The sequence below is a fragment of the Aricia agestis genome, chromosome 22 (assembly GCF_905147365.1).
Source record: "Aricia agestis chromosome 22, ilAriAges1.1, whole genome shotgun sequence".
Lineage (NCBI taxonomy): Eukaryota > Metazoa > Arthropoda > Insecta > Lepidoptera > Lycaenidae > Aricia > Aricia agestis.
The window spans coordinates 3,473,895-3,499,186 of record NC_056427.1 but is presented as its reverse complement, the minus strand read 5'-3'; the positions used below and the strand labels follow the sequence as shown (position 1 = coordinate 3,499,186).

The 25,292-nt window shown below is 37.6% G+C and overlaps 4 protein-coding genes across 8 annotated transcripts; 2 read left to right on the top strand and 2 right to left on the bottom strand.

Moving 5' to 3' along the window:
- Positions 1 to 3,279: 3,279 nt before the first annotated feature.
- On the bottom strand, positions 3,280 to 17,312 carry LOC121738047 (proton-coupled amino acid transporter-like protein pathetic). Of its 4 annotated transcripts, none has more exons than XM_042129859.1 (10): positions 17,250 to 17,312; positions 13,036 to 13,151; positions 12,617 to 12,761; positions 11,882 to 12,012; positions 11,362 to 11,492; positions 10,386 to 10,502; positions 8,795 to 8,992; positions 5,724 to 5,829; positions 4,242 to 4,455; positions 3,280 to 3,506 (listed from the first exon to the last, which is right to left on the bottom strand). In XM_042129859.1, exons 1-10 carry the CDS (start codon positions 17,274 to 17,276, stop codon positions 3,309 to 3,311), a joined length of 1,383 nt encoding a protein of 460 aa, XP_041985793.1. In that variant the 5' UTR covers positions 17,277 to 17,312; the 3' UTR covers positions 3,280 to 3,308. The 4 variants fall into 4 exon arrangements, with proteins under 4 accessions (XP_041985793.1, XP_041985796.1, XP_041985794.1 ...); XM_042129862.1 differs by lacking the exon at positions 17,250 to 17,312 and adding an exon at positions 13,910 to 13,927; XM_042129860.1 differs by lacking the exon at positions 17,250 to 17,312 and adding an exon at positions 13,576 to 13,675.
- LOC121738046 lies at positions 14,112 to 16,880 on the top strand. Its single transcript, XM_042129858.1, has 3 exons — positions 14,112 to 14,170; positions 14,255 to 14,783; positions 14,935 to 16,880. The coding sequence occupies exons 1-3, from the start codon at positions 14,114 to 14,116 to the stop codon at positions 16,860 to 16,862; spliced, it is 2,514 nt and encodes an 837-aa protein (XP_041985792.1). The 5' UTR covers positions 14,112 to 14,113; the 3' UTR covers positions 16,863 to 16,880.
- LOC121738050 lies at positions 17,295 to 22,196 on the top strand. Of its 2 annotated transcripts, XM_042129866.1 has the most exons (6): positions 17,295 to 17,417; positions 17,552 to 17,614; positions 18,979 to 19,047; positions 20,112 to 20,165; positions 20,909 to 21,010; positions 22,053 to 22,196. In XM_042129866.1, the coding sequence occupies exons 1-6, from the start codon at positions 17,373 to 17,375 to the stop codon at positions 22,134 to 22,136; spliced, it is 417 nt and encodes a 138-aa protein (XP_041985800.1). In that variant the 5' UTR covers positions 17,295 to 17,372; the 3' UTR covers positions 22,137 to 22,196. The 2 variants fall into 2 exon arrangements, with proteins under 2 accessions (XP_041985800.1, XP_041985801.1); XM_042129867.1 differs by lacking the exon at positions 20,112 to 20,165.
- A 677-nt stretch (positions 22,197 to 22,873) lies between these two features.
- On the bottom strand, positions 22,874 to 24,539 carry LOC121738054 (zinc finger matrin-type protein 5). Its single transcript, XM_042129871.1, has 3 exons — positions 24,358 to 24,539; positions 23,748 to 23,882; positions 22,874 to 23,158 (listed from the first exon to the last, which is right to left on the bottom strand). Exons 1-3 carry the CDS (start codon positions 24,482 to 24,484, stop codon positions 22,920 to 22,922), a joined length of 501 nt encoding a protein of 166 aa, XP_041985805.1. The 5' UTR covers positions 24,485 to 24,539; the 3' UTR covers positions 22,874 to 22,919.
- Between the last annotated feature and the right edge of the window lie 753 nt (positions 24,540 to 25,292).

The window sequence follows — 25,292 nt, the reverse complement described above, 5'->3', positions numbered from 1 at the left end:
AGGGTGTCTATCCTACAGTTAAATTAGAGCTGAAATAGTCATCGCAGCTCTTAAGGGTCGCAAGTTGCGAAAACTTTGGTCTATCACTAGATTTGATATTCATGTGATTTAAGGCCCTATGCTATGCAAATTCATGTTATTATTTTCGATAAATCTCTGACCAGAAGTAATTATAAGCATTCAAACATTTTTTGTAGGTTTGTTACGTTCCTTATTAAGGTAGACATTGTCTCAAATTTTGATTTATATCCATTTTACCACTGAAAAAGTGTGTTAAAAAATAATACTTTCAAATTTTTATTTCTTCTAGCATTCAGCGAAAACAAATACAGGAAAAAATATTTTTATGCCAAAATGTTTAAATTATGATTTCGAAGGCAGCCATTGTCTTCGTTTTTTGATAAATAATAAAAATAATAAAAATAAATGATAAATCGTTGAGATCACAAATTCAGACGAATTGTTGATATTCAAAAGCAAATATTGCTTTGAATATTTGCCACAATAAATCCACAGGCGTATTGATAGATAATGGTTGAATGACATTCAGTCAAATCTGTCAATCAGTGACTGATTGTCTACTATAGAAGTATGTTCACAAATATATCCCAGTATACTGGATAGAGCTCCTTAGGTATAGAAATTGTATGGAATTGCCGTGGTCCCCTACCATTGATTCGTTTCGTAATATTTGCCAGTGCTTTTTCGTATATATATCTATGTTTTGATATAATTACAATACGTCACACTTGTCTAACTAGTGGAATACCAGTACAATACAGCGCGGTAATTTGACGTCTTGAGCACTAGTCAGTAGACTGGGTTTTTTTTCGGAACCTAGTCAACATTTTTGGTTTACAAATATTACAATATTGTTTTGTTTCCTAATAATTTCGTAAGAGACTACCTAATAAGATGCTATTTGATAATTTTCATCCACCAAACGATCATTAGGTTTGAAAGTCATAAAAATATGTAAATATTCATTATTACAGCTAAGTCAGAAAACAATGTCCAGAGTATCGCTACACAGAGACAGATTATGACGTATGTGTCGAAACATTGTAAAATGATAATATTATGTTATTTTATTGAACATGTCCAATCCATAGCAATGAAAAGAATCATGGCATCTTAGCACTGGGGTAGTAAAATCTGCACAACAAAACGTAAAAATAATATTATCATGCGGATTGATACAGATTTATAGATACACCATGATTTTGGTGCATCACGAGAGGAAATAACTAAGGATTCTTTACAGAAAAAATAATATTGATCGAAATGAAAAATATATGTCCTAAAACCCAAATATTTGATTTTATAAAAAAAATATTTTTTATGAATTAAATTCGTGAAGGCATTTAAAATTAAAGTGTAAAGAGATTGCATTTTATGCAATTATTAATTCTCATATATAACTTAATTCTCACATACGACGATTTGATGCAATGTAGGTTGCAGAGTAAATAATTACGTAGGTTGTTGGTAAGTTGGCATATTATTATTAGTCTTGTTCACTCCCATAGTCCCATACAGTCAACATAAGAGCCACTTTTATGCTTTTAATTAAATTAAGGAACAAAATTGGCCAAGTGCAAGTCGGACCCGCGCGCGATTTATTATTATAGAGCAAAAAAGACCAAATAATTTGTTTTTTGTCTGAGATCCTACTTTGATCATTTATGTGATCGTCATAGGTCTACATCTTATATTTTATTAAAGCTATTTCAATAAACCCAAGTACAAAAAATATTTGAACCCTTCTCATTGATGTCGTAAAATAAGCTCTATATTTTCCAGCAGTGAGCGAGCTGACGATGTTGAATTGTAGCTTAGAACTTTTGATCTACTTTACAGAATTTTAAATCTACTTCGGTATCAATATTTTGGGGTCTGTATGTGTCTCTTATATTATAACTAGCGACCCGCCCCGGCTTCGGGTATAAAATATATAACCACTGAAAAAATTATTAAAATCGATTCAGCAGTTTTGACTTATATTCATTATTACTACCCGTGCCCCGCATTTGTCGGTACCGCCGCAAAAGCTACTAATATCCATTAGTAGCTTTTGCGGCTAATATTCTAATATTCATATTCTAATATCAGCTAATATTCATTTAAATCATGTGCTGTAAAGGGCCATATAGATCTACATTAAATCAACAATGTACATAAGTTATTTAATCGGATAAGGATTAATGCTATATTTATTAAAATTGCTTCAAATATTAGCCATTATTTGTCGTAAAAAGTAAATAACGCAAAAATGTTATTGTGGGATATCCATAAGAGATAGACATAATATACTTTCGCAGAGTTTTCTGTAGACCTTTTCAATGTGTACAATACTCGGTACATTATTTTGATAAATCTCGCAGGGTTCAGCCTGCGTTTACAATGTAAGCGGGAAAAAAATGTAAATATTTACGACATCACATTAGAAACCCCAAAAAACAGTATTTCTCCACTATTTAATTAATGTTATTATACTTATAAACCTTCCTCTTGAATCACTCTATCTATTAAAGAAAACCGCATCAAAATCCGATGCGTAGTTTTAAAGATTAAACAGAGCAAAGGGACATGAGGAAAAAAAAAGCTACTGTGGTTTATAATATGTATATTAGTTAATATGGAAGTTCACTGTGAAATTAGCAGCACTAAGAGAGTTACTTTTGAATTCCATGTTTCTATGGAAAATACGCCAATATCATGAATAGGGCATTTCTTTGTAACTATTTTATAGCATATTCATAATGTTGGCGTATTTTCCATGCATAAGACGTATATTATGCAATGAACTATATTAAATGGGTACCTAATACTTTATTTTGTTATAAATTGTATTATTATAAGGAAATACTTTTTTTATGTTCGTGAGTACAAAACAAACATCATATTTAAATAATACATAATTTTATTTTAATACAAAACTCATTAAAGATTTCGTTTATTAAGTGGTGAACATGGCCTCTCTGTTAATCATTACTCTGTATGTCGAGTTTACCACGTGATCACATTATTTCTGAAAATATTAAAATCGACGACGTCTTGATAAGTAAATATGTACCTTTCGAGCGCCATCTATTGAGCTCGTTTGTCGCAAATTCTAAAATGTCAGTTGCCTAAATTCCCGCCCTATTTTAGGTTTGTGAAAAACTGTGGCGTACTTTGTCTCATGTTAAATCTAGTAACAATATTGCAATTAATAATAAAATACAAAATAATACAAAATTTAGTAAATAAATCACATTTAATAACCCTCTATGGCATTCATTACATAACATCTCCAGTTGCGGACTTTAAAAATATATAGACACAAGCTCAATTCCGCTTATAGTTGAGCCTACTACCAGAATGAAAATTCCAATACACATCATGATCATACTTCTCCAGAACCTCCAATTATACTTGCCCAGGCCTGGCCTCTCCCAGATTATCAGTAGGTAGATGAAATTTGGCCAGATGAACGCCATACAAGAGAGGCAGAGCGCGCCGAGCTGAAAAAAAGACTATTGGTAAATAATTTCAATCAAATTGTGATTGGTAGATCGCGACCAGATGGTGACACATTGAACTGTATACACATAGTCTCATTGGTCCTTATAGTTTTACCGAGGGGTCTGAAAGTAATGCGTCCTATGTCACCTATTGCCTTACATAGGTAGTAACCAATGATATTCTATGTTACTAACGTAACTATATTGGATGTTTACGGTAGCAACGCGTTGCCACTTCGAAGATGCCTGCAGGCATATCTCACATACATAATGACATAACGAATATATGACTTGACATTGTCTTTTGAACAAAAAAGTGGTTACGCATTTCTGAGAATCTTTGGTAAGACATTGCTACTCTAGTATTTTAGAAACTCATTGGTAGTAACAGTAGCAACATGGTTTACAAAACTATAAGCTTCAGAGTAGTGGTAGCTTGATCAGCTTGACATGACATGACAAGCTTTGAGGATAGACTTGAGATGGTTGAGGTTGGTATTTATAATGGTGATAATGATTTTTTGACATAACTTCGGATTTTTTTTTAATAATGTTCGTTGATTATACTCACCAAGCTCATCAAAGCGTCGATATTGTGAAAGATGATTGCAATGATGGCAATGATGATCATGAAGAGCGTCCGGTAGAAGTACTTAGATCTCAGAAGATTTTATGGTAGACATAGATCAGATATAATATGGTAAAAACACATAGATCAGACTGTAGATCACTTACCAAGCCCATAAGAGCGTCGATGTTAGGAAAGATGATCGCAATTATGGCAATGATGACGACGAATAGTACTCGGTAGAAGTATTCCCATCTCAGGAGATTCGTCTTGTGGTAGAGTGTAAGATAATAAAAGACCGTGTTGAAGGGAACCCAGAAATTGACCGCGTGAGTAATGTAGATCATGATGGCGATGCCACATTTCAGGATTTTGTTCCATCTGAAAAGGAGTACAGAGAGTTTGTAAGTACCACCGAAGAAATTGATTCAAATGCAGATGGCGGACCTACGTCATTTGGTCGGGTTATGTCAATTCAATATAAGTTGTGATCTGTCGACTGGGTTTGATATACTGCGACCAACTTACGTAGGCCCGCCAACTGCCTATGAATCAATTTACTACTACTATTTTAATACTAATATATATAGAATAGAAATAAATATAGGTAACATAAAATTAAGTTTAAAACCACGGAGCTAATACTAAGAGGAGGTGTTGTAATCAAGTTTCCTTATGAAACGACGCGTGACAATTTGCGGGGTGAGGGGGTGTCAAGCTCCGCCCACTTCTCAATATTTCATCTATCGGCTAAAAGCAAAACTACTAGCTTAGGTCGATGTTGATGTTACTACGTAGTTCGACTATCTTACACTAAATGTCGTTTTGTCTTGAATATTATGGGACGTACTACGGCCCTGGATATTTTTTACGTTTCAAATAGTTATCATAGGTGACGACAGATGGCGGTTTATAAGTAATAAAATAATAAAAGCTATATAATCACGGTTTTAGCTATTAAATGTGTTTAAGACTAAATGTATAACGGTTTTCAGTATTCAAGTATGATTATTGTAATAAACTTATGCAAAATTATACGCATTTACGTCTGTATTATCTTTCAAAGGTTTGGCCATCTAGTGTCAAGTAGTATAATTAACGCTGAAAGCTGAAATGTTCTAGAACTTTTATATTTAAATTACATTTAAAATTATTTCCAAATGAAATGTGATGGTATTTATATTATCAGAACGTCTGTCTGAGTGTTTTCGACATTGTAAAACACAATACTTCATCCTTTCCTTGTTAAATACGCAGAAAACACCAATTTATTGGGAGTCTCGTTACGTGTGCACCTGACAAACGCTGAAAGTGTACTGACTTAAGCGCCGCCCACAATGATGACGTCAGGACCTAGTTGAAATCACAGTGCAAGTTGCTTAGGCCAGCTCCTCTTTGTATGAGCTCCGTGTTTAAAACACACACAAAACTGTAAGTGACAGGTATTAGTATGCAAAATATTGAAGCGGTAAAGGAATTGGAAGTTGCAGGGAAACAGACAAACCCACATTTTTAAGCACTAAACAGGACGACTGATGAACTATTACTAAGAACACTCTCAATCATGTCAGTTTTAAAAATCAATTTTCCAGTTAAGAACATCAGTGCACTATCAATTTTGTTATCAGAATGTAAAATATAGGACATACGTGATCAAAGGGAAGTTGAGCGTGATCGGCGACTCGCACTTGTCCAGAAAGGCGACGTAGCCGAAGAAAGACATACAGAAACTACACATGACGATTACAACCATGCCTGCAATAAACAGTGTGTTAGTGTAAACACCGTTATTCTTAAAACCATCAAATGAGCCCTTCAAAATGAACAACTTTTTCTATGAGAACAATGCTGGGAACTCAAAAAAGAAATGCCGTCTGGCGTCTCATACCCATATGGATGCCCGGATCGTCAATCTGTATGGGTATGAAGACGGATTTTTTTGAGTTCCCAGCATTGTTCTCATAGAAAAAGTTGTTCATTTTGACGGGCTCATTTGATGGTTTCAAGAATAACGGTGTTTACACTAACATCTTGTATAACGCCTGATAAACACATCTTTACTAAATAATTAAATGCTAAAGAGTGTGCCTGTCTATCTGTTTACACTGTTTGTCTATCTATCGCTCTGTCTGTCTGTAACCATAGCACGCTTAAACGGCTTAATCAATTTAGATGAAATATCGTTTAGAGATACCAAACTTCCAAAAATAGATTGGAGAGAGAAGAAAGGCGACTAAAGGGCGATTAGCAAACGATACAATGCATTTGCGAGCGCCTTCTACTATTATAATACCTAAAATACTTACACAAGGTATGGTTGCCGAGGTTTTTTCGACAGGAGTATGTATCAAATAGGGAACATCTAGGTTCTATCGGAGAAGTTGATTCCTAGGCAGATGGCGAACTTAATATTTTGGTCGCGTTAACGCCTCTAGTACGACGCTGCGATACGCGAAATATCTGCGAAACAGGAATAGAGTGAGATGCCATATACCGCATTGCCGTGTGACGAGTGAGACAGTAAATCGGTTCGCCGCTGTTTCGCGTTTCGCAGCGTCGGTGTACTAAAGGCGTAAGTCGAACGTCGTTGAATTGACATATAACGTCATTGAAGTTCTAACACCAGTAACCACGAAAGTAGGGCATGGCGGTATTGGGAATTTTTGCAATACCGGTATAATACCGGTATTGATTATTCAAAAACCGGTTTTCCGGTTTTTCTGTGTTTTTGCGGTATTTATCAAAAAAGCGCTAAATCCTTCATAATTTAATCGAATAAACAAAAAAAAAACATTAAAATCAACTTGTTTATTTAAAGTTTAACAGTTAAACAGTGTTTTGTTCCTTACACTAAACAAATAACTAAAAAAATCTTCGTTAAGTATACTTATCCAACAATTTAAACATTTAAAAAACGATTATCATTTACATATTATAAGTTTCCAGTGATGGAATCCAGACAGACCCGGAGAAACTGGAAGCAGTTCAAAATTGGCCAACCCCTAAGAACAAAACCGAAGTGCGGGCATTCCTCGGCCTATGCTCATGCTGGCATTTTGTTAAGGGATTCTCGGAGATAGCCAAACCATTACATCGGCTGACATAAGATAAACGACAATTTAGTTGGGATGAGACTTCTAAAGATTCTTTTCAGAAACTGAAGAAATATCTGTGTGAAACACCAATCCTGCTGGCCGATTCTGTATTTGTGAGTTAATCACTGAGTTAGTAACGAAACGGAGGAGGTGAGCAACGGAAAGTCTCTCTTTTATATGCAAGTTAATACAAAAAGTGGCACTTTCCGTTACTCACCCCTATTCGTTACTAACTCAGTGATTAACTCACAAATGTACGATACAGAATCGGCAAGCTGGAGTATCCACAAACTGAAGGTCAGTTTATAGTCAACACGGATGCAAGCAACACGGCCATCGGTAGGTAGATATCTCAAAAACGGAAAGGGTGAAAAAGAAGTTGTTATTGCATATTTCAGCAAATCATTATCTAATCCCTCTGGCTTCTTTCTTGAAACTAGTGTGTAACAAGAAGGGAACTCTTGGCTGTCGTAAAGACGCTACAACATTTCAACAAATATCTCATCGGCAGACAGTTTTTACGATGAACTAATCATGCAGCCTTGAAGTGGCTACTGCAATTCAAGAATCCAGAAGGTCAAGTAGCTCGATGGATTGAACAGCGCCAGGAGTTTGACTTCAAGACGGAACACCGCAGCGGAAAGACGCATGGGAATGCCGACGCACTTTCACGAAGGCCGTGTTCGGAAGAGTGCGAACATTGTGTTAAGCAGGAATCTAATGGATTAAAGGACTTGTCCACGTTAACTTTAATGTCACTTACATTAAAGTTAACGAGAACAAGTCCTTTGGGTCTCTGGGAGAATAATGCTATGAGGGAGGCTCAAGAAAGAAATGACGACCATCGGCACATCATCACATGGAAGAAAACTGGAGTGTACTGGGCGCAATGGGACAGTCTGATACTTCAAAACGGAATACTCTACCGATAATGGGAGAAGACTAACGGTAGAAAGTTCCATCTTCAGATAGTTGTCCCAAGAACGAGAGTACCAGATGTTCTTCATGAAATACACAGCATATCAGCAGCAGACAGAGTCAGCAGGTCTTTCTCTCCAAATCCTTCGAGTCCTAGCACGTTACATTATTATAATAATAAGTGTGACTAAGAAATATGCCAACACAGGACTCACACACACACACAGCAAAACAATTATTTTACTAACAGTTGATTTTGAGTGTATTGGTATACTTTCAATTGTTTCATAAATCATAATATTGTGTTGAAAACACGTGTGCGTATACAAAAATACATTAAAGTTAAAATACCGAAAAACCGGTATTTTTCTCTTTATCACCGGTATTTAAAAATGGTCCAAATGGTGCGGTATTACCGGTTTTCCGGTAATACACGTACTTTTTGCCAATTTTGAGATTTTGATGCAATTCACCAGAAAATCGGAAAACGCATCGTTTTAGCCAATCAGGAACACCTACTGTCCAACAAAAACTCGTAAAATAGTTAAATAGTAAATCTGCATGTGGAATCCATACAAAATTCAATCAATTTTCTCCTGAAAAGTATACTATTTTTGACTTACGCGGTGTTAGAACTTCAACGACGATAAGTCGACCACATGACGTCCTACAACTGCCTAGGAATCAATTTCATCGTTGGTACTTACCAGAGATGATCACAATCGGAAACCTCTTCGGTTCCTTCATGTTATTCTCAATAGCTATCACCACCCCAGCACTTGACATGCTAAACACACTCATGCCCACATATTCGAAGTAAGAGTAGAGGGTTGTAGCTGGGACCATATTCTCGAAGTTAGGGTTCAGAGCGAACGCGTAGTATATGGCGAAGAAGATGCAGATGACTGGAAGCATATTTTATGCGTGAGCATATTTTATTGGAAAGCATATTTTATGGTAGGGCATATTTTATGGTAGAGCATATTTTATGGTAAAGCATATGGTAGAGCATCCATACTAATATTGTGTATATATATGCGAAAGTGTGTCTGTCTGTCTGGTATGTCTGGTCTGTCCGTCTGTCCGTCTGTCTATGGCTATCACCACCCCAGCACTTGACATGCTGAACACACTCATGCCAACATATTCGAAGTTGGAGTAGAGGGTAGTAGGCAGTAGCTGGAACCATATTCTCGAAGTCAGGGTTCAGAGCGAACGCGTAGTATATTGCTACGTAAGAAGATGCAGATGACTGGAAGCATATTTTATGCGTGAGCATATTTTATGGTAAAGGATATATGATGGTATGGCATATTTTATGGTAAAGCATATTTTATGGTAGAGCATCCATACTAATATTGTGTATATGTATGCGAAAGTGTGTCTGTCCGTCTGGTCTGTCTGGTCAGTCCGTCTGTCCGTCTATCTATGGCAATTACCACCCCAGCGCTTGACATGATAAACACGCTCATGCCCACATACTCCAAGCAGGAGTAGAGGGTAGTAGCTGGGACCATATTCTCGAAGTTAGGGTTCAGAGCAAACGCGTAGTAGGTATATGGCGAAGATGCAGATGATTGGAAGCATATTTTATGCGTGAGCATATGTAATGCTAGAGCGTGGGAGAGCCATGCTTCGGCACGAATGGGCCGGCTCGACCGGAGAAATACCACGTTCTCACAGAAAACCGGCGTGAAACAGCGCTTGCGCTGTGTTTCGCTGAGTGAGTGAGTTTACCGGAGGCCCAATTCCCTTTCCTATTCTCCCCTATTCCTTTCCCTTCCCATCCCTACCCTCCCCTATTACCCTATTCCCTCTTAAAAGGCCGGCTACGCACCTGCAGCTCTTCTGATGCTGCGAGTGTCCATGGGCGACGGAAGTTGCTTTCCATCAGGTGACCCGTTTGCTCGTTTGCCCCCTTCATTAATAAAAAAAAAAAAAGAGCATATTTAATATTTGGTCATTTTTTGGCTAGAGCATTTTTCAAATTAGAGTATTTAATTAATGATTATACCTAAAACAAAACAAAATGATAATATTTTAGGGTTTGTATGTTCAAATATTAGAATTCACTGTGAAAGTAACAACGCTAAAAGAGTTACTTTTTTTTTAATTTTTAAATGGGAAAATTCATGAGACTTTCGCATTTCTCATAATAGGACATAGAAGTCAAAAGTATCTCTTTCTGCGCTGCTACTTTCACAGTGAACTGTACACACACAGCCACACATACACACTTTGAAGTATTATCACTTTGTTTTGATAAACCCTTTCGAGTATGACAATCTACATACTCACCGATAATAACATCGGCGACTATGGAGAAAGGAGCCAGCCACTTCAGATGCAGGATCAGGCAGATCAAGATGACCGGTATGATTATCGCGGTCATGTACACTCGCAGGTTGGGGTAGCCTAGAAATAGATATGTTTAAAAACTATGACCCGACTAATGTACAGAGTGTAACAAAACTAAATGAAAATACTTTAGGATGTGTATGGGTCCCCTAAATAGTTGTGACTTGTGAAAGGAGCAGCGATCAAAGAGTAACTTTTTTAAACTTGTGTATGGGTTAACTCGTGACGCTGGGGCGCTTGCCCATTTTACTCTTTCAGCGCTGCTACTTTCACCATAAACTACACGTCCTAATATTATTACTATGTTTTGTTACACCCTATATACTGTATTTCTTCGCTCCTCCTTCGTAGCGTGACAAAATATAGCGTATAGGCTTTTGCAATAAATGGACTATCTAACACTGAAAGAATTTTTCAAATCGGACCAGTAGTTCCTGAGATTAGTACGTTCAAATAAGCCCTTTCAAATAATTTCTTCCCGTTTTTTCAACATTTTCCTCTATTTCTTCGCTCATATTAGTCGTAGCATGATAGAATATAGCCTATAGCATTTTTCGAGTGTACTTTAGTAGTGTCTCTTCTACTGTAAGAAATAAAAAATGACTAACCTTCCACGTGTTCGAAGCTCGACACTCGGCAAAATGGAAAGGGAAGAATGTCCTATTTATAAGTCTCTTTAGCAAATTGTAGGTTAATTGGGGAAACGCTATTGTAGATCAGTAATCAGACGGGTTGTTATTGGTAGATCGCGATCAGACAGTTACGATGTAGTGGAAGAGTGTGCACAATACCCTTTCCCACCAGTTTCGCCCCGTAATCCAAAGGTCGTATGCAGCGACCACGTCGTATGCGACCTCTTGTTGGTAACATAAGGTGCCAATGTGATAAAAATTACCAACGTGCCAAAAGAACATACCTGGACCAATGCCATCCAAACCCGTATGGTGCTGGTTCTCGGCTAGCTGCTTGATGGTTTTAGCGATCATGATCTGGTACACCGAACACGAGCCGAACAGGTCCAGACAGATTACGAAGTCTATAGAGTATCTGAAAGATTCAAGGTCATTGATTTTTTTATTCCATTCGTACTAACAAAGAACAAAGAAAATTTAAAAAAATGAAAAATAAAACAGTAGAGAAATGTATGATAATCAAGCCTTTCAGCATCTTGATAAATCTAAAATATTCCAGCAGCAGACCAGCTGATGGTGATAAGCTACAGCTAAGAACACTCTCAATCATGTCAGCATTCAAACAAAAAACCTATTTCAAAATCGCTTCACTCGTTTGAATGGTACGATGCCACGGCTAAACACGTCAAACTTAATAACTCTTTTTGTTCAGGGGTTAATAAAATAAGTGTATAACTCTATGCTCAAATTGCGGTTGGGAAGGTATTTTGGTATAATTGAACTCTAGCCGAGAAGTGCTCGTACCTAAAAATTTTGGAATACTTCGCCACCTTCTTGTTGGGAAAACACTGCATGGCCGCCTCACCCACGTCGGGATAGGAAAGCACTGGCACTCGCGTCCTCCTGTTCATGATCTGAGCACAGGATAGGAGTAGCTGAAAGATAATGAACATCGAACAGGTTTATACTAGAGCCATCGGATCTGAATGGAGATATTATGAATGCGAAAGTATTTCCGTCTTTCTGCCTGTTAAATAGTTATTGCAACAAGGGTTTTTGATTTCCCTTTTGCTGCTAGGGGACACCCGAGGGCTTCCTAAATGTCAATAACAATTTAACGACACTTTCGACTTGCCATCAGTACTTGTACTAATATGTATTCTGTGCCTCCAGGCGCGGCTCTGTATTATTCGGTTTCTTGTCATGAAAAACAGCTGTCACATGTCACGAACTTAAAAACCCTTACTAGGGTTAAGGCAAGACGTGTAAGCATTCCTGAAGCAAAAGGCATTCTCAACTGAACTTGCTCAGCTCCAGTTGGAGACATCTCCTTTAGGCCGGGTTTCCACTGACGGGGAGCGGGGCGGATATGAGCTTAGCGGTGCCCGAATTGACCAATCGTGCTATTCCAGCGCAATAGCAGCGAAGCGGAGCGGAGATTTCGAGCATGGTGAATGGTCAATTCGACACCGCTAAGCTCCTCTCTGCCCCGCCCCGCTCCGCGTCCATGGAAACCCAGGGTGGGTAAAAGAGACTAACTAGCAAGCAATATCCAATGTATACACCGAAGATGATGTGGAAAGGGGCGGCAACCCATACTCCAGCTTTCATGTACGCGACGTGTCCACCGAGGATCCCTCCGCCTAGCGCGCCTTTGATCATGTTGGCAGTTGAGCCAATCACCCTAAAGACCAAAAAAATTTAGAAATACTAAGTTAATGTCTGTGTCGTTTATCGCGTGGGGTCTTAGGATAAAAACTTCCGTTTTAGGAAAAAAATCTTACATCCTTTCCAAAGTATTTCTATATTAATATTCATGAGAATTGGATTGGTTGCGCGTAAAGAGGTGACAGACAAACATACATTTTTTATATTGGTACATAATATGGAGTTTTCAATAGCTAGTCAGCTGTGTAGGAGTTATTTTGAAGTCCCCAAGTGTTTGCACAACTTCTTACCCGCTAGGCTTTTGGCAGTTGCGATATTTGACGAAATCAAACGCGTCCTCCTCTTCTTGTGTGGCTGCCAGATTCTGGAAATGACCTGGCCCGCCATCTGAAGGTAGCAATTCCTCCTAAATATGATTTTTTAAAATATTTTAATCTCTTTTATTTGTCTCGGATTTTTAGGGCTGTAACTTTATAAATCGTGTCAGTGATACCTACATAATAATCGTAACCAAAATCTGCTTTAAAGTCTAATAAGGTTTAATTTCCTAGAGTGTGTGGCTGTGAAATCCTTCACCATCCCTTTACCAGTAAAAATCATGAAATTGTACAGTAAGTGTATTAAAATTTTAGCTAAGTTGGTGAAGCTGGCGCAAAAACTACTGAACGTATCAAAATATGGTATTTATTGCTACTATTTGTGATAGTAGAGTATCATTGGGGCTCTATTATGTTCCCAAAGAACACTGTATGTACGTAAAGGGGCACACAATGTTCTAAATTAAGGTCTAAATTAAACATAGAAAATGTTATTTTAAATGTATGCTTTACCATTCTCACAATAAACTAAGCAAATTACAAAATAAAATGAAAATAAAGTGTTTACAAATTATGAGAGATCACAAAATTCGTCTGTCACAACACTAACAACAGATGACATTGTCAATATTAGGAATTCTTCTAGGAAAGACAAAGAGAATACATTCCAAAATCGAAAAAGTTTATACCTATTCTGTAATTTGCGGTGAGAGAAACTAAAGCTCGGTCACTGAACGCGTAGTATCAAACAGTTAGAGATTAGTCTGTTGATTTATCGCTACTTTTCTATTCGTTGTATCTAAATCCTGTTAAAAAGAGATAATTCAAAAGCAAGTGAAAGAGATACCAATTGTTCGATGGCCGAATTCGTGTAGTTAGTATTTACGTACTTAATATAAGAACACAAGGGAAGAAATTACGCAATTTCAACTATTAATAATTTACGCATGCCTTATTTAGTTTTAATCTCAAAATTAGATTTCACGGTTCAGTTAATAAAATGAAATTAGATTACTGTATAAAGCAGTAACACTTTTCATCGAATTCAAGTATGTCGTTAGTAGTTATATTCATGGTATTAAACATTATTATTTCAACTAAAACTGAGGTATGTAAATATAACTAGGTCAAAATACATTTACGTTTTAATTCATTATTAGGTAACTAATTTTATTGCATCACAACATTATAGAATTTAGAAGGTAAAGAAGAAATACATGAAAATTTTGATGATTACATAACATTTGAACATGGAATTAATATGGCTGAGGAAAAAACTAAATCTACTGAAAATGATAAAGTTCTAGCAATTTTTAAAAATGATGCAGATGATTCAGCGAAAATTGAAAACATTATACCGTCTCTTAAAATTAAAAGATCTGCAGTTGAAGAAATTGAAGCATCGCCAAAGCCAATCCGTCGTGTGAGGCACAGGGGTAATTTAAAACAAGATTTAAAGGCAGGGGAAGTTAACACTTCAGCTCAATCAGATCTTCGTAATGAAGAAGTCACAAAATCAATAAAAAGTAATACAAATACGTTTGAAGATACAGATGATAATGCGACTAACAAAACAAATATTGCTTTAAATAATAATTTGATAAGCACTTACTTAGATATTAATAGGGATCTTCTTATGAGGACTATAGAATTGAATAGACTAGCTAATAGAAATGCCACCCCTCTCAACAATCAATCAATTTCATCCGTTGTTCAAAATGGTAAGTGGATAATTCCTCTGATGATAACATGAACTTTTCTCATATCAAACATTTGTATACTGTTTCACTTCTAGCGCTGGCGTAAAATGATATTATGTTACCATTGGGCCAGTACATCCATAATTATAATTTTATCCGACTTCTTTTTCAGAAAATATGAAATCTAAGGGCATCATCGAAATGCCATCAAAATATATTACCGTTGTTAAGGATTCAAACGAAAATGTTAACCAGAATTTACTAAATGCAAAACGACTTTATGGTCACATAGAAAACAAAGAAATTAACGATGCTGGATTTGTATTGGAACAAAATAATGGTTACCTTAATCAACGTAATGTGTATCAAACATTATCAAGAGAAAAACAAGGAAAATATCACGAATATTCTGTTGAAGGTGACGATTATTATAATAAAGATATGAAACAACCAAATAATATGAAAACACTGGGAGCAAATGGTCGTAATGTTCGTCATTTTAATGGGGCAAGGCCAAGATTTAATGATCGACAGCTTATGGGAAGAAGCGGCGCTGGATTTGACGAGGAAGAATATTATGAAGATTATTCAGATTATACGTACCAGAAATTAAGACAAGGAAAAGTTGATGACTACCAAGGGATGATGGAAGATAGCGGTACTACATTTGAAGCAGTGCATTATGAAGGTTATCAAAATCAACCGAATAGTCACCAGAAATTACATAGAGCAAGACAAGGACATAACCGACATGAACTTGTAGAAGATATAGATAGGGATAGATTGAGAACTTATCAAAATCACCCAAATGGCATTGATCAAAAACTATTTGGAGTAAGTCAAATATATAACCACAAAGAGCCAATGGAAGTAGATGATACTAGAATCCTAACTGAACCACATTACGAAGGTCCGTATGAAACATTTGAACGGAACGCACATGTAAGGCCAAAATTCGAGCAAGAGCTATTAGAAAGAGACAGAAACAGCGGACTCATGGGAGAACAATACAGGAAAGGAGATTCGCATCATCCAAGTCACGACCATATTTCCCAAAAACTATTAGAACCAAGGCCCAGATTTGACCAAAAAGAGCTTGTGGAAAGAAATGATGCCAGAATCCAACCACTAGCATCACCAACCGTAACTTCTCATACACAGGATTACGATATAAGATTAGATCACCAAGTGTTAATGGAAAGTAATGGTCATGCAAACATAGAGGATCATTATATCAGAGAAAAGCTAAATCATCCAAACATGAATTATTTTGATACAAATGGACATAACATTCACGAAAAATTATTAGAAACGAGGCCAAGATTTGACCATATAGAGCCTATAGCAGCAAGTGATAAAATCGAAGAAGAACAATATGAAAAATTAACAGAAGTAAAACCAATGTTCGATCATCAAGACTTTAAGGAATCAAAAAATAATGAAATGTTAAATATAGAGACTGGCAATCCTAATATTTTAGTAACAAAAGGAAGTCAGCATAAACAAAATCTTGTAAAGAATCACTCTGAAAAGTTTCTGCATCAGTTTGAAGAAACAAACGGAAAAATACCCATACCTAACCCAATTAATAATGAACCAGTCTTCGAAGATCTACGAAAACCTACTCAGGAAGCAACAGAAAGAAAAACTGCTGATATAGTTGCAGAACAGTACAATGAAGATTTTCCGACACCGAATATCAAAGCTCAGGATATTAATCCAAATATACATCAAAATATGCTGGAAACAGCAACACTGGGACTAGATAATATGGCTATAAAGGAGGCTGATACGAGATATTACGCTGAACCAGAATACACAGATGAACCAAATGTTATTCCTTTTGAAAATACTAATACTCATCCGGCATCTTTTAAAGAAAGAAACGCATATCATACTACTGTAGATGATATTCCAAAGTTAATACATTTAGATGACAAAGAAAGATCAGTTGGTATATATCCAAGATTAATCCAAGTTCCAAGGATACAATCACTGGTTGTGCTGCCAAGATTTAGATGTCGTTTGGTGCCCGTATGCACCAGGTTTTATTTACGTAAACGATGCCTAAAAACAATAATTAAATGTGGATTATTATAATGAAAACCTTTATTTTCATAAGAGACTATTTTTATCTATAACTCCTTTTCTTGAACTTCATCCCCTAATTCCATAAAAGTCATATAATTTTTTTTTTTATGAAATAAGGGGGCAAACGAGCAAACGGATCACCTGATGGAAAGCAACTTCCGTCGCCCATGGACACTCGCAGCATCAGAAGAGTTGCAAGTGCGTTGCCGGCCTTTTAAGAGGGAATAGGGTAAAAGGGGAGGATAGGGAAGGGAATTGGGCCTCCGGTTAACTCACTCACTCGGCGAAACACAGGTTTTCTGTGAGAACGTGGTATTTCTCCGGTCGAGCCGGCCCATTCGTGCCGAAGCATGGCTCTCCCACGTATAAAAAAAAAACTAAAAAATTATCATAGACCTTGAAAATAACCGTAGACGTAAACATTATTTTAAGTAACAATTTGCTATTTCTGGGTGGCGAGAGGAGGTTAGGCGTTAAATCAAAATGTAATTAAAATTGGTAAACGATTTAATCTTAATCATGCAGAGAGTTTTGCTGCTTGTGTTGTGTTTTATGTATTTTCAAGTAAGTATATAAGTAATAAAGATTTGTAGAATTTAATATTTTCCAGAGTTAAAAAAATTATATAATAAGTAGATTCCCTATGAATTAGTTATAACCACCAATTATAATATCTTACATTTTCCATTAATTTTTAGCCCTTAGATGCTGTTTTTGGATTCCTTGATGTAATATTTGGCGATTCTTTTAAGAGACCACGGGTACGTATCAAGGAAAACAAATTATTTAGAGAAATATCCTAAAGACAATTTATAATAGATGTACGTGGGAGAGCCATGCTTCGGCATTAATGGGCCGGCTCGACTGGAGAAATACCACGTTCTCACAGAAAACCGGCGTGAAACAGCGCTAGCGCTGTGTTTCGCCGAGTGAGTGAGTTTACCGGAGGCCCAATCCCCTACCCTATTCCCTTCTCTACCCTCCCCTATTCCCTTCCCTTCTCATCCCTACCCTACCCCCTCTTAAAAGGCCGGCAACGCAACTGCAGCTCTTCTGATGCTGCAAGCTCCATGGGCGACGGAAGTTGCTTTCCATCAGGTGACACGTTTGCTCGTTTGCCCCCTTATTTCATTTAAAAAAAACCTAATTTAGTTGGGCTATTTCCCCTGTTCAGTCGTCAAAATAACCATGCACAAAAGGGGCAACTTTTTTGCGATTTATAGTTTCGGCTTTCAAACCATTGTAAATTAAATGATACTAGAGATCGCCCAATGGTCGAAATTCGACCTTACTTGCAACGACACTGCTACTACTACGACTACCATGGGCGTACCCAGGTTCTGAGCCAGGGGGGGGGGGGTCAAATTACCCAGGTTCTGGTGCCAGGGGGGGGGCAAATCACCCAGCTTCTGGGCCGGGGGGGGGGGGGGGGGCAAGTCAGATTTTTCATAAGCTAGGTGTTTATAAAGAATAAAAAATTAATAATTTTTAGTTGTAAAAATATTGTATTGCAAACAAATGGCAAAAATTCGTTCTTAATTTTTAATTTTTATAGATAAAAGTACTAGATATTAAACTCAGTAGGGACGTCAACATGATCCAGGGGGGGCAGCTGCCCCCCCTGCCCCCCCTCGGTACGCCCATGACGACTACTACCTATATTTTTGGCCGTTTAAGCTTTGTCTAATAGTATCTAAAATTAAATAAAAAAAAACAATAATCCATTTTCAATTTGTCAACTTATTGTCAACAGACTTCAACCATAAATAAAAGAGTATAATTCGTATGTATAGGCTTGTCACTCAAAAATCTGTCATTATTCCTAGTAGTAGTGTCGTAGTGTGTGTAACGTTTTATTTGTTGAAAATATATGTGATAAAAGCATAATTTTAAAATAATATTAGCTCGATGCACTCCTTCACCATATAAACTAACTGTGGGAAATTTCATTCACCTACGTTTACCCATTTTGCGTAAAAAGGGTTACAAAGTTTTTCTCTCACGTATTAATATATATAGATAGATAGATGTTTCATAATAATGCCTAAGAAACACAGACCGAAGCAGTCCGAAGAACCTAGGTAGCTAACTCATTAGTCATTATAAATGGAATCCAAAATTACAGCCAGTAAAATGCAACGCAGATTTCACGGACTGCCACTACCTGAAGGATGGAACTGAAGGCGTTATTTATGTAAGTTTCCGATAACAGGCTGCGCACAGCAATAAGATTGCTTGATGAAACTGGAGAGGACAATATGCTCATGTGTACAATATCTACCAAAAATCGGCCAAGTGCGAGTCGTACTCGCGCACTAAGGGTTCCGTACCGATACAGAGCAAAGTAGGCTAAAAATTGTGTTTTTTGTATGGGAGCCCCCCTTAAATTTTTATTTTATTTTAATATTATTATTAAATACACATATGTAACAAAAGAATGTGTGATAAATTCAAGTGCCTACCTCTTGCCATTATTTATATAGAGCGAAAAAGGCCGAAAAATACACGTTTGTTGTATGAGAGCCCCCCTTAAATATTTATTTTATTTTGTTTTCAGTATTTGTTGTTATAGCGGCAACAGATATACACAATCTGCGTACATCTAAAAAAATTCAGAAGTCTAGCTATAGCGGTTCTTGAGTTTCCATATAAATTTTGAGGAGTTCCCTCGATTACTCATGGATCCCATCATCAGATCACCACTTTTGTAAAAATGGGACCTAATATAACAAAACAAAAATTTTGAAAATCGGTTCACAAACGGCGGAGTAGTGGTCGAACATACAAAAAAAAATCCACAGCCGAATATATTATAACCTCCTCGTTTTTCGGAAGTCGGTTAATAAAATAGTTCTCCTCATCTACCCTCCTTAATTGTGGCGAACATAATTTCAAAATTGTTCACCAGCCTGTGTAGCATGGTCACTATAAAAACGATTTCTTTCTACGGAAGAAACCAACTGAAAGATTTTATCGACAAAATGGCGGATTTCCATTGTCTGTCACTTTGTCTTGTCGAACTGTCACTCTGTCTATTCTTCCGTAGAAAGAAACCATTTCTATGGTATGGTGCATGCAGATGACGCTCGCAACTCTGTTGCGCCAATATTCGTTTATCGCGGGGTAACCGTACATTTTTGCGCAACAAACACTATCGTATGTCCTTTCCCGGGACTCGAAGTATCACACAGACAGACACACTTTCGCATTTATAATATATAAAGTATCCATTACTTAATTTTAATCAATTAATTTCAGATCGGCAACAAACTTACAGCCAGACGGGGGAGACAAGGAGCAAACGAAATTCATGTAATTGAAAGTTTTATTTACTATCTGGATAAACTATCCCGTCCACAGAAATAAATCAAGATAGAACGGCTAAGCGGGTGGAGTACGCGTGTTTCAATCTTGCTCTGTCGTGCAAGATTCGTTGAACGTTCAGGTTGTACAAAAATGCCTCATTGTGCAGTGTCTAAACTGTAAAAACAGAAGTATGAAAGTGAATCGGTTAAAATGAGGTATTTCTTGCCACGGGTAAGTTATTTGTTTTAACTAAAAGCAAAGCAAAAATTGACACGAGCGATTCCTTAGCAACGGACGCGCGTCGCCGTTCTATCTTGATTTATTTCTGTGATCCCGTCAGACGTTGTTCTGCTTTGTCGTCTTAACTATAAAGCAGGCATTCTCAAAATGTGCTCTGCGAAGTCCTGAGGCTCCGCAAAGATCTCGAAGGGGCTCAGCTCGCGTTGCCAAACTGTTTGAGAAATATCAATAGACACGAACATGGAGACAATTTCTTGAAAAACAAAACACTTTTTGAAGGTCCGTCAAAAATTTTACTTCTTAAAAGGGTTCCGCTATCAAGAATTTTTGAGAAAACCGCTGCTATACAGTACGATACCAATTAAAAATACCAACAAAGTGTAGCTTTAAATGTCCTCATATTCCTCAATCCTCATACAGCACTATCAAAAATGATAAAAGACAGACACGTCAAACTTTAGCCCTCTTTTTGGTTGCGGTTTAAAAAACCTTTCTCTCTTCTCTTTCAGTTCCATCTGCCAGAGGAAAAATATCTGTCAGGGGTCCCAGGCAACCAGCACTATGCTCATCCACAGAAGTTTCAAGACCTTGGAAGAAGAAATAGGCTCAGTGTAAGTTTCTGATGGCCATATTCACAGAATTATCATTGATCAGTTGGTGCCCGCAACTCCAAAATTATCGTGTGACAGTTAGACAATGTGACAGTTAGACAATGGAAATCCGCCATTTTGTCGACAAAATCTGTCAGTCAGTATGTCAATTCTTTCCCATGTCAACTGTTGTTATGCTAGCCCTGCTGGGACTCAAGTATATCCATACAATATTTCAGCAAAATCGGTTCAGCGGTTTGGGCGTGGAGAGGTAACACTGTCTGTTGGACAGGTAACACAGACAGACATACGGACAGACAGAAATACAGACAAACTTTCACATTTATAATATTAGTAATAATAATAATAATAAGGGGGTGAAGCCGGTCCCTCCTAGCTGTTGGTGTCCCCGGGCAACACTTGGGTGCGCCATCCCCCTCCTCTGCGGGGTGAAGTACTCAAGTGCAACATACATCCACTCACATACATTACCTTACAGAAAGCATCCTCAACACATGTCGCATCGTCCGCAAGTTTTTAGCTATTAATAATAATTAATTGACACATCACCTGTAGTTGTTTGGCCACAAGCCCGCAACTTCAGAAGAACCCTGTAAAGGAGAATGGAAATCCCAAAAAAAACTATAATAATAATAATAGCTCCCACACCGGTTTCGGTGACGGTGGCCGGTTTCATTGAAACCAGGCCAGCTACGCAGGAGTATTTTTTTTTTATGAAATAAGGGGGCAAACGAGCAAACGGCACTTTCTTCACGATCTTTGTCGCAAGCGACCGCGACCGACAAAAATTCAAATAAAATGCCACTTTATGACCTAGGCTATAGGTTTCATTTCGCTCTACGCCACTACAAAGCAGCGGCGGCGGGTCGCTAGACCAATGTCGGTAGAAAATATAACCTATACCTAGCCTAAGACCTAGGTCATAAAGTGAAATTTTATTTGAATTTTTGTCGGTCGCGGTAGCTTGCCCCATTGATCAGAACGGTACTTTAATAATAATTACTCCTGTGCTTTAAGCATAATTTTTCAAAATGTGTTTTAGAATCTAAAATATCCGGCTCTGTCAGAAGAATCTGTAATTCTAGAAGCGTTTGAGCCAGAACGAGCTAGTGTTGAAGATTATTAGATGTTTTATTCGAGGTTTTGGGTAATCAAAACAAAAAATTTAAAATAAATGTTTTATGTATTATTTGTTTTATTTACATTTTCCAAAAAAATAGTTTTTTTGAATTTAAATATGTACCTAAGCTAAAAGCTTATGTTTAGTCAGGGTCAGTTCACACTAATCGGCCGCGCGCGTCTGTCGCGGGCGTCGTCGGAAGCGGTGTCATACATTTTCATACTCTGACTATTGGCGCGAGCGGCCGACGACAGTCGTAGGCCGCGCGCGGCTACGATCGATCGCGATGCACCAGAGACATATTAATTTACACTCACTGTCAACAGGCCAAATTGTAAATTGTTGCGGGTGATTTCAGTGGCAGGTCTTCTGCATTCACACCTTCATAAAAAGGCATTAGGCATCCTTTTTTTTGATAAAATTATGGGGCAAATAAGCAAATGGGTCACCTGATGGAAAGCAACTACTGTCGCCCATGGACAATCGCAACATCAGAAGAGTTGCAGGTGTGTTGCCAGCCTTTTAAATGGGAATATATTTTCTTCTTGAAGGTTTGCAGTTCACTTGGTCGAGAAATATTCTTGGCATCCTTTGGCTTTACTTCATGATATTTCTTTCAAAGTCATACCTATACGGGATATATACTTGGCGGCCAAAGAAAGATCTTCCGACCGAGCGAGGTGTTATGCTCGGTCAGGCCGGAGCCCACGTGATACATTTCAGCTGTCGTATATATACCGACGCGCTTAGAAAACTTCGATAGCGCGATGCAGGAATGTGGCGCTTCTTCTAACCCCATTCTTCATTGTTACTTTCGAGAAAGTCTTCTGCTTTCAACCTTCTGAGACTCGGTGGCAACATATTCTCATTTTCTGTCATCTCATGGTACGACCACGGCAGAACGTGCGATACGCCGTTCGGATCTATTAGTATATTTGATTCTGTGCTCTTTGATTTCTCATCTTGGAACTTTTGATAGATATCTTGGAATGACGGATGTGTGCTTTCCAATTTCTTTTTTGCTGACACTGTAAACAGAAAAACATTTGGTAAGTATATATTATTATCATGTACAGATTCATGCTTGACGTGAGAGAGTGACGACGTGGGAGAGCCATGCTTCGGCACGAATGGGCCAGCTCGACCGGAGAAATACCACGTCCTCACAGAAAACCGGCGTGAAACAGCGCTTGCGCTGTGTTTCGACGAATGAGTGAGTTTACCAGAGGCCCAATCCCCTACCCTATTCCTTCCCTACCCTCCCTTATTCCGTTCCCTTTCCATCCCTACCTTCTCCTATTACCCTATTCCCTCTTAAAAGGCCGGCAACGCACCTTCAGCTCTTCTGATGCTGCGAGTGTCCATAGGCGACGGAAGTTGCTTTCCATCAGGTGACCCGTTTGCTCGTTTGCCCTTCTTATTTCATTAAAAAAATATATATATTTATCTTCACATTTTGGTTGATCAGTAAAGTGAAATTAGACCTTACCACACACCATGCATTTCAGTTTATCACATGGGCACTGTACATTTTAAAGAAAAAAAAGTATGACGACAACAGCCAGACAAAAGCAATTTTTTTTTACAATATTAGCATAGATGTTCAATAGATCTTACCGAGTTGCTGCAGCTCGTACAGTTGTTCCTTGGTATAGTGAGAGAAACGGCAGATACTTCCAAACTGGCATTCACCCCGCATGTGCCTGCTGCAGGGCTTCTTCGCGCTCTCCTCTTTTAATATTGTCTCCGGATCTTGAAAGATAAGGAATACATAAGGTTATAACACAGACAACTTACTGCGTAATAGTTTTAATTGAAAACTGTATGCACAATTTTATCTATAGGCCAAGCACAAGTGGATGGCTCAATCAATCTGGTGGGTCTACTCCATTACACCGTAATTTGTTCATGGCGCAAGAACCGTAATTTTGTGAGTCGTGACTCGCAGAATTTCGGTCGCGTAAATATTTTTTGATACAAATCAAGACTCACAAAATTACGCTCGTGTGAATCAAACAGGACTTTTGTATGCAGCAGAATTTCTGCCAGCCGAAATTCTGCGACTCACAACAGTCACAACTCACAAATTACGCTCGTTTGGCTTCACCCTTACTGTCTCATGTCGTATCCCGAAACAGAAAGTATCTGTTAAACTGTTAGCAGTCAGACCTTGAAGAGGTAACAGACAGACAGACACGCTCTCGCATTATAATAGTAAGAATGTTACCTTTAAATTGTTGATAATGTTCGTTTACAATTTTCTGATGAACTACACCCTTGTTGTGTGTTTTTACAAGCGCCGGCGTGGCGACCATAGTTTTGTCACAGTAATCACAATAGTATTTCTTTCCCATTATTATTAGGCACTTAAATTACAGTCTAAATAAAATTAAAACACTATTTAGCCAAAAAATTTACAAGAATGGTTTGTTTTGATGTCAACCAAAGATAACTGGCAACTCACCGAGGCGGCCATTTTTAAAAGAAGAAGAAGAAGAAGAACTAGTTTAAAAAAAAATTTGTAGATGTCAACTATCAAACGTCAAGTAATAATTGTCAGAATTATTTCGCCTTCCTATTTTCCTGACTTTACAGGTTGATTCACCACAGAATTTTTGACAGCAGATTTTCTAAAAATAGTGGTCACCGGAAGCATTCGCTATAATAATGATAATGTAACGTTACAGAGTCGAGCATTACATGATACATCAGTGAGGGAAGAGAGCTGCACCTTGTATATATACAATGTGTAACAATATCTTGATTCTTGATACAACTTGTATCTAAATTATTGCAACAAGGCTTTAAATGAACGTGGGTGGGAGCGCTACTGGTAAAGGAGAAATGTCAAAAATGACGTTTTTTATTCTAGCAGCGTTAGTTCCTTTTTTCGCCACGTTCATTTAAAGCCTTGTCGAGCTGTAACATCAATGCTACTTAATCGTGACAGTGAAGTCAACTTGCTATGCAATGCTCAAAGTCGAATCTGTAATATTACATTACATGTGAATGCTGCAGTGTTGTAAATTGTACATGGCTATGAGGGCTAAAAATATATTGGTTGTATGCTCAAAGTCGAATCTAAAAATGTTACGTCTTTACAAGTGAATGCTCGCCGTAAGGAGAAGAGAAAACGTTAAGTTCTATGGCTGCCGTCTACAA

Coding starts and splice junctions, on each gene's coding strand:
- LOC121738046 (XM_042129858.1), top strand. CDS start 14,114: ATGTCGTTAGTAGTTATATTCATGGTATTAAACATTATTATTTCAACT. Junction 14,171..14,254: donor TTATTTCAACTAAAACTGAG/GTATGTAAATAT, acceptor ACAACATTATAG/AATTTAGAAGGTAAAGAAGA. Junction 14,784..14,934: donor TTCATCCGTTGTTCAAAATG/GTAAGTGGATAA, acceptor CTTCTTTTTCAG/AAAATATGAAATCTAAGGGC.
- LOC121738047 (XM_042129859.1), bottom strand. CDS start 17,276: ATGTTTACGTCTACGGTTATTTTCAAG. Junction 12,013..12,616: donor ACATTGGATATTGCTTGCTA/GTTAGTCTCTTT, acceptor ATTATCTTTCAG/CTACTCCTATCCTGTGCTCA. Junction 3,507..4,241: donor TCGACGCTCTTATGGGCTTG/GTAAGTGATCTA, acceptor TCTTTTTTTCAG/CTCGGCGCGCTCTGCCTCTC.
- LOC121738050 (XM_042129866.1), top strand. CDS start 17,373: ATGCAGAGAGTTTTGCTGCTTGTGTTGTGTTTTATGTATTTTCAA. Junction 17,615..18,978: donor ATTCTTTTAAGAGACCACGG/GTACGTATCAAG, acceptor CCAAAATTACAG/CCAGTAAAATGCAACGCAGA. Junction 19,048..20,111: donor GAACTGAAGGCGTTATTTAT/GTAAGTTTCCGA, acceptor AATTAATTTCAG/ATCGGCAACAAACTTACAGC.
- LOC121738054 (XM_042129871.1), bottom strand. CDS start 24,484: ATGGGAAAGAAATACTATTGTGATTACTGTGACAAAACTATGGTCGCC. Junction 23,883..24,357: donor ACATTATCAACAATTTAAAG/GTAACATTCTTA, acceptor TTATCTTTCAAG/ATCCGGAGACAATATTAAAA. Junction 23,159..23,747: donor GTACGAGCTGCAGCAACTCG/GTAAGATCTATT, acceptor TTCTGTTTACAG/TGTCAGCAAAAAAGAAATTG.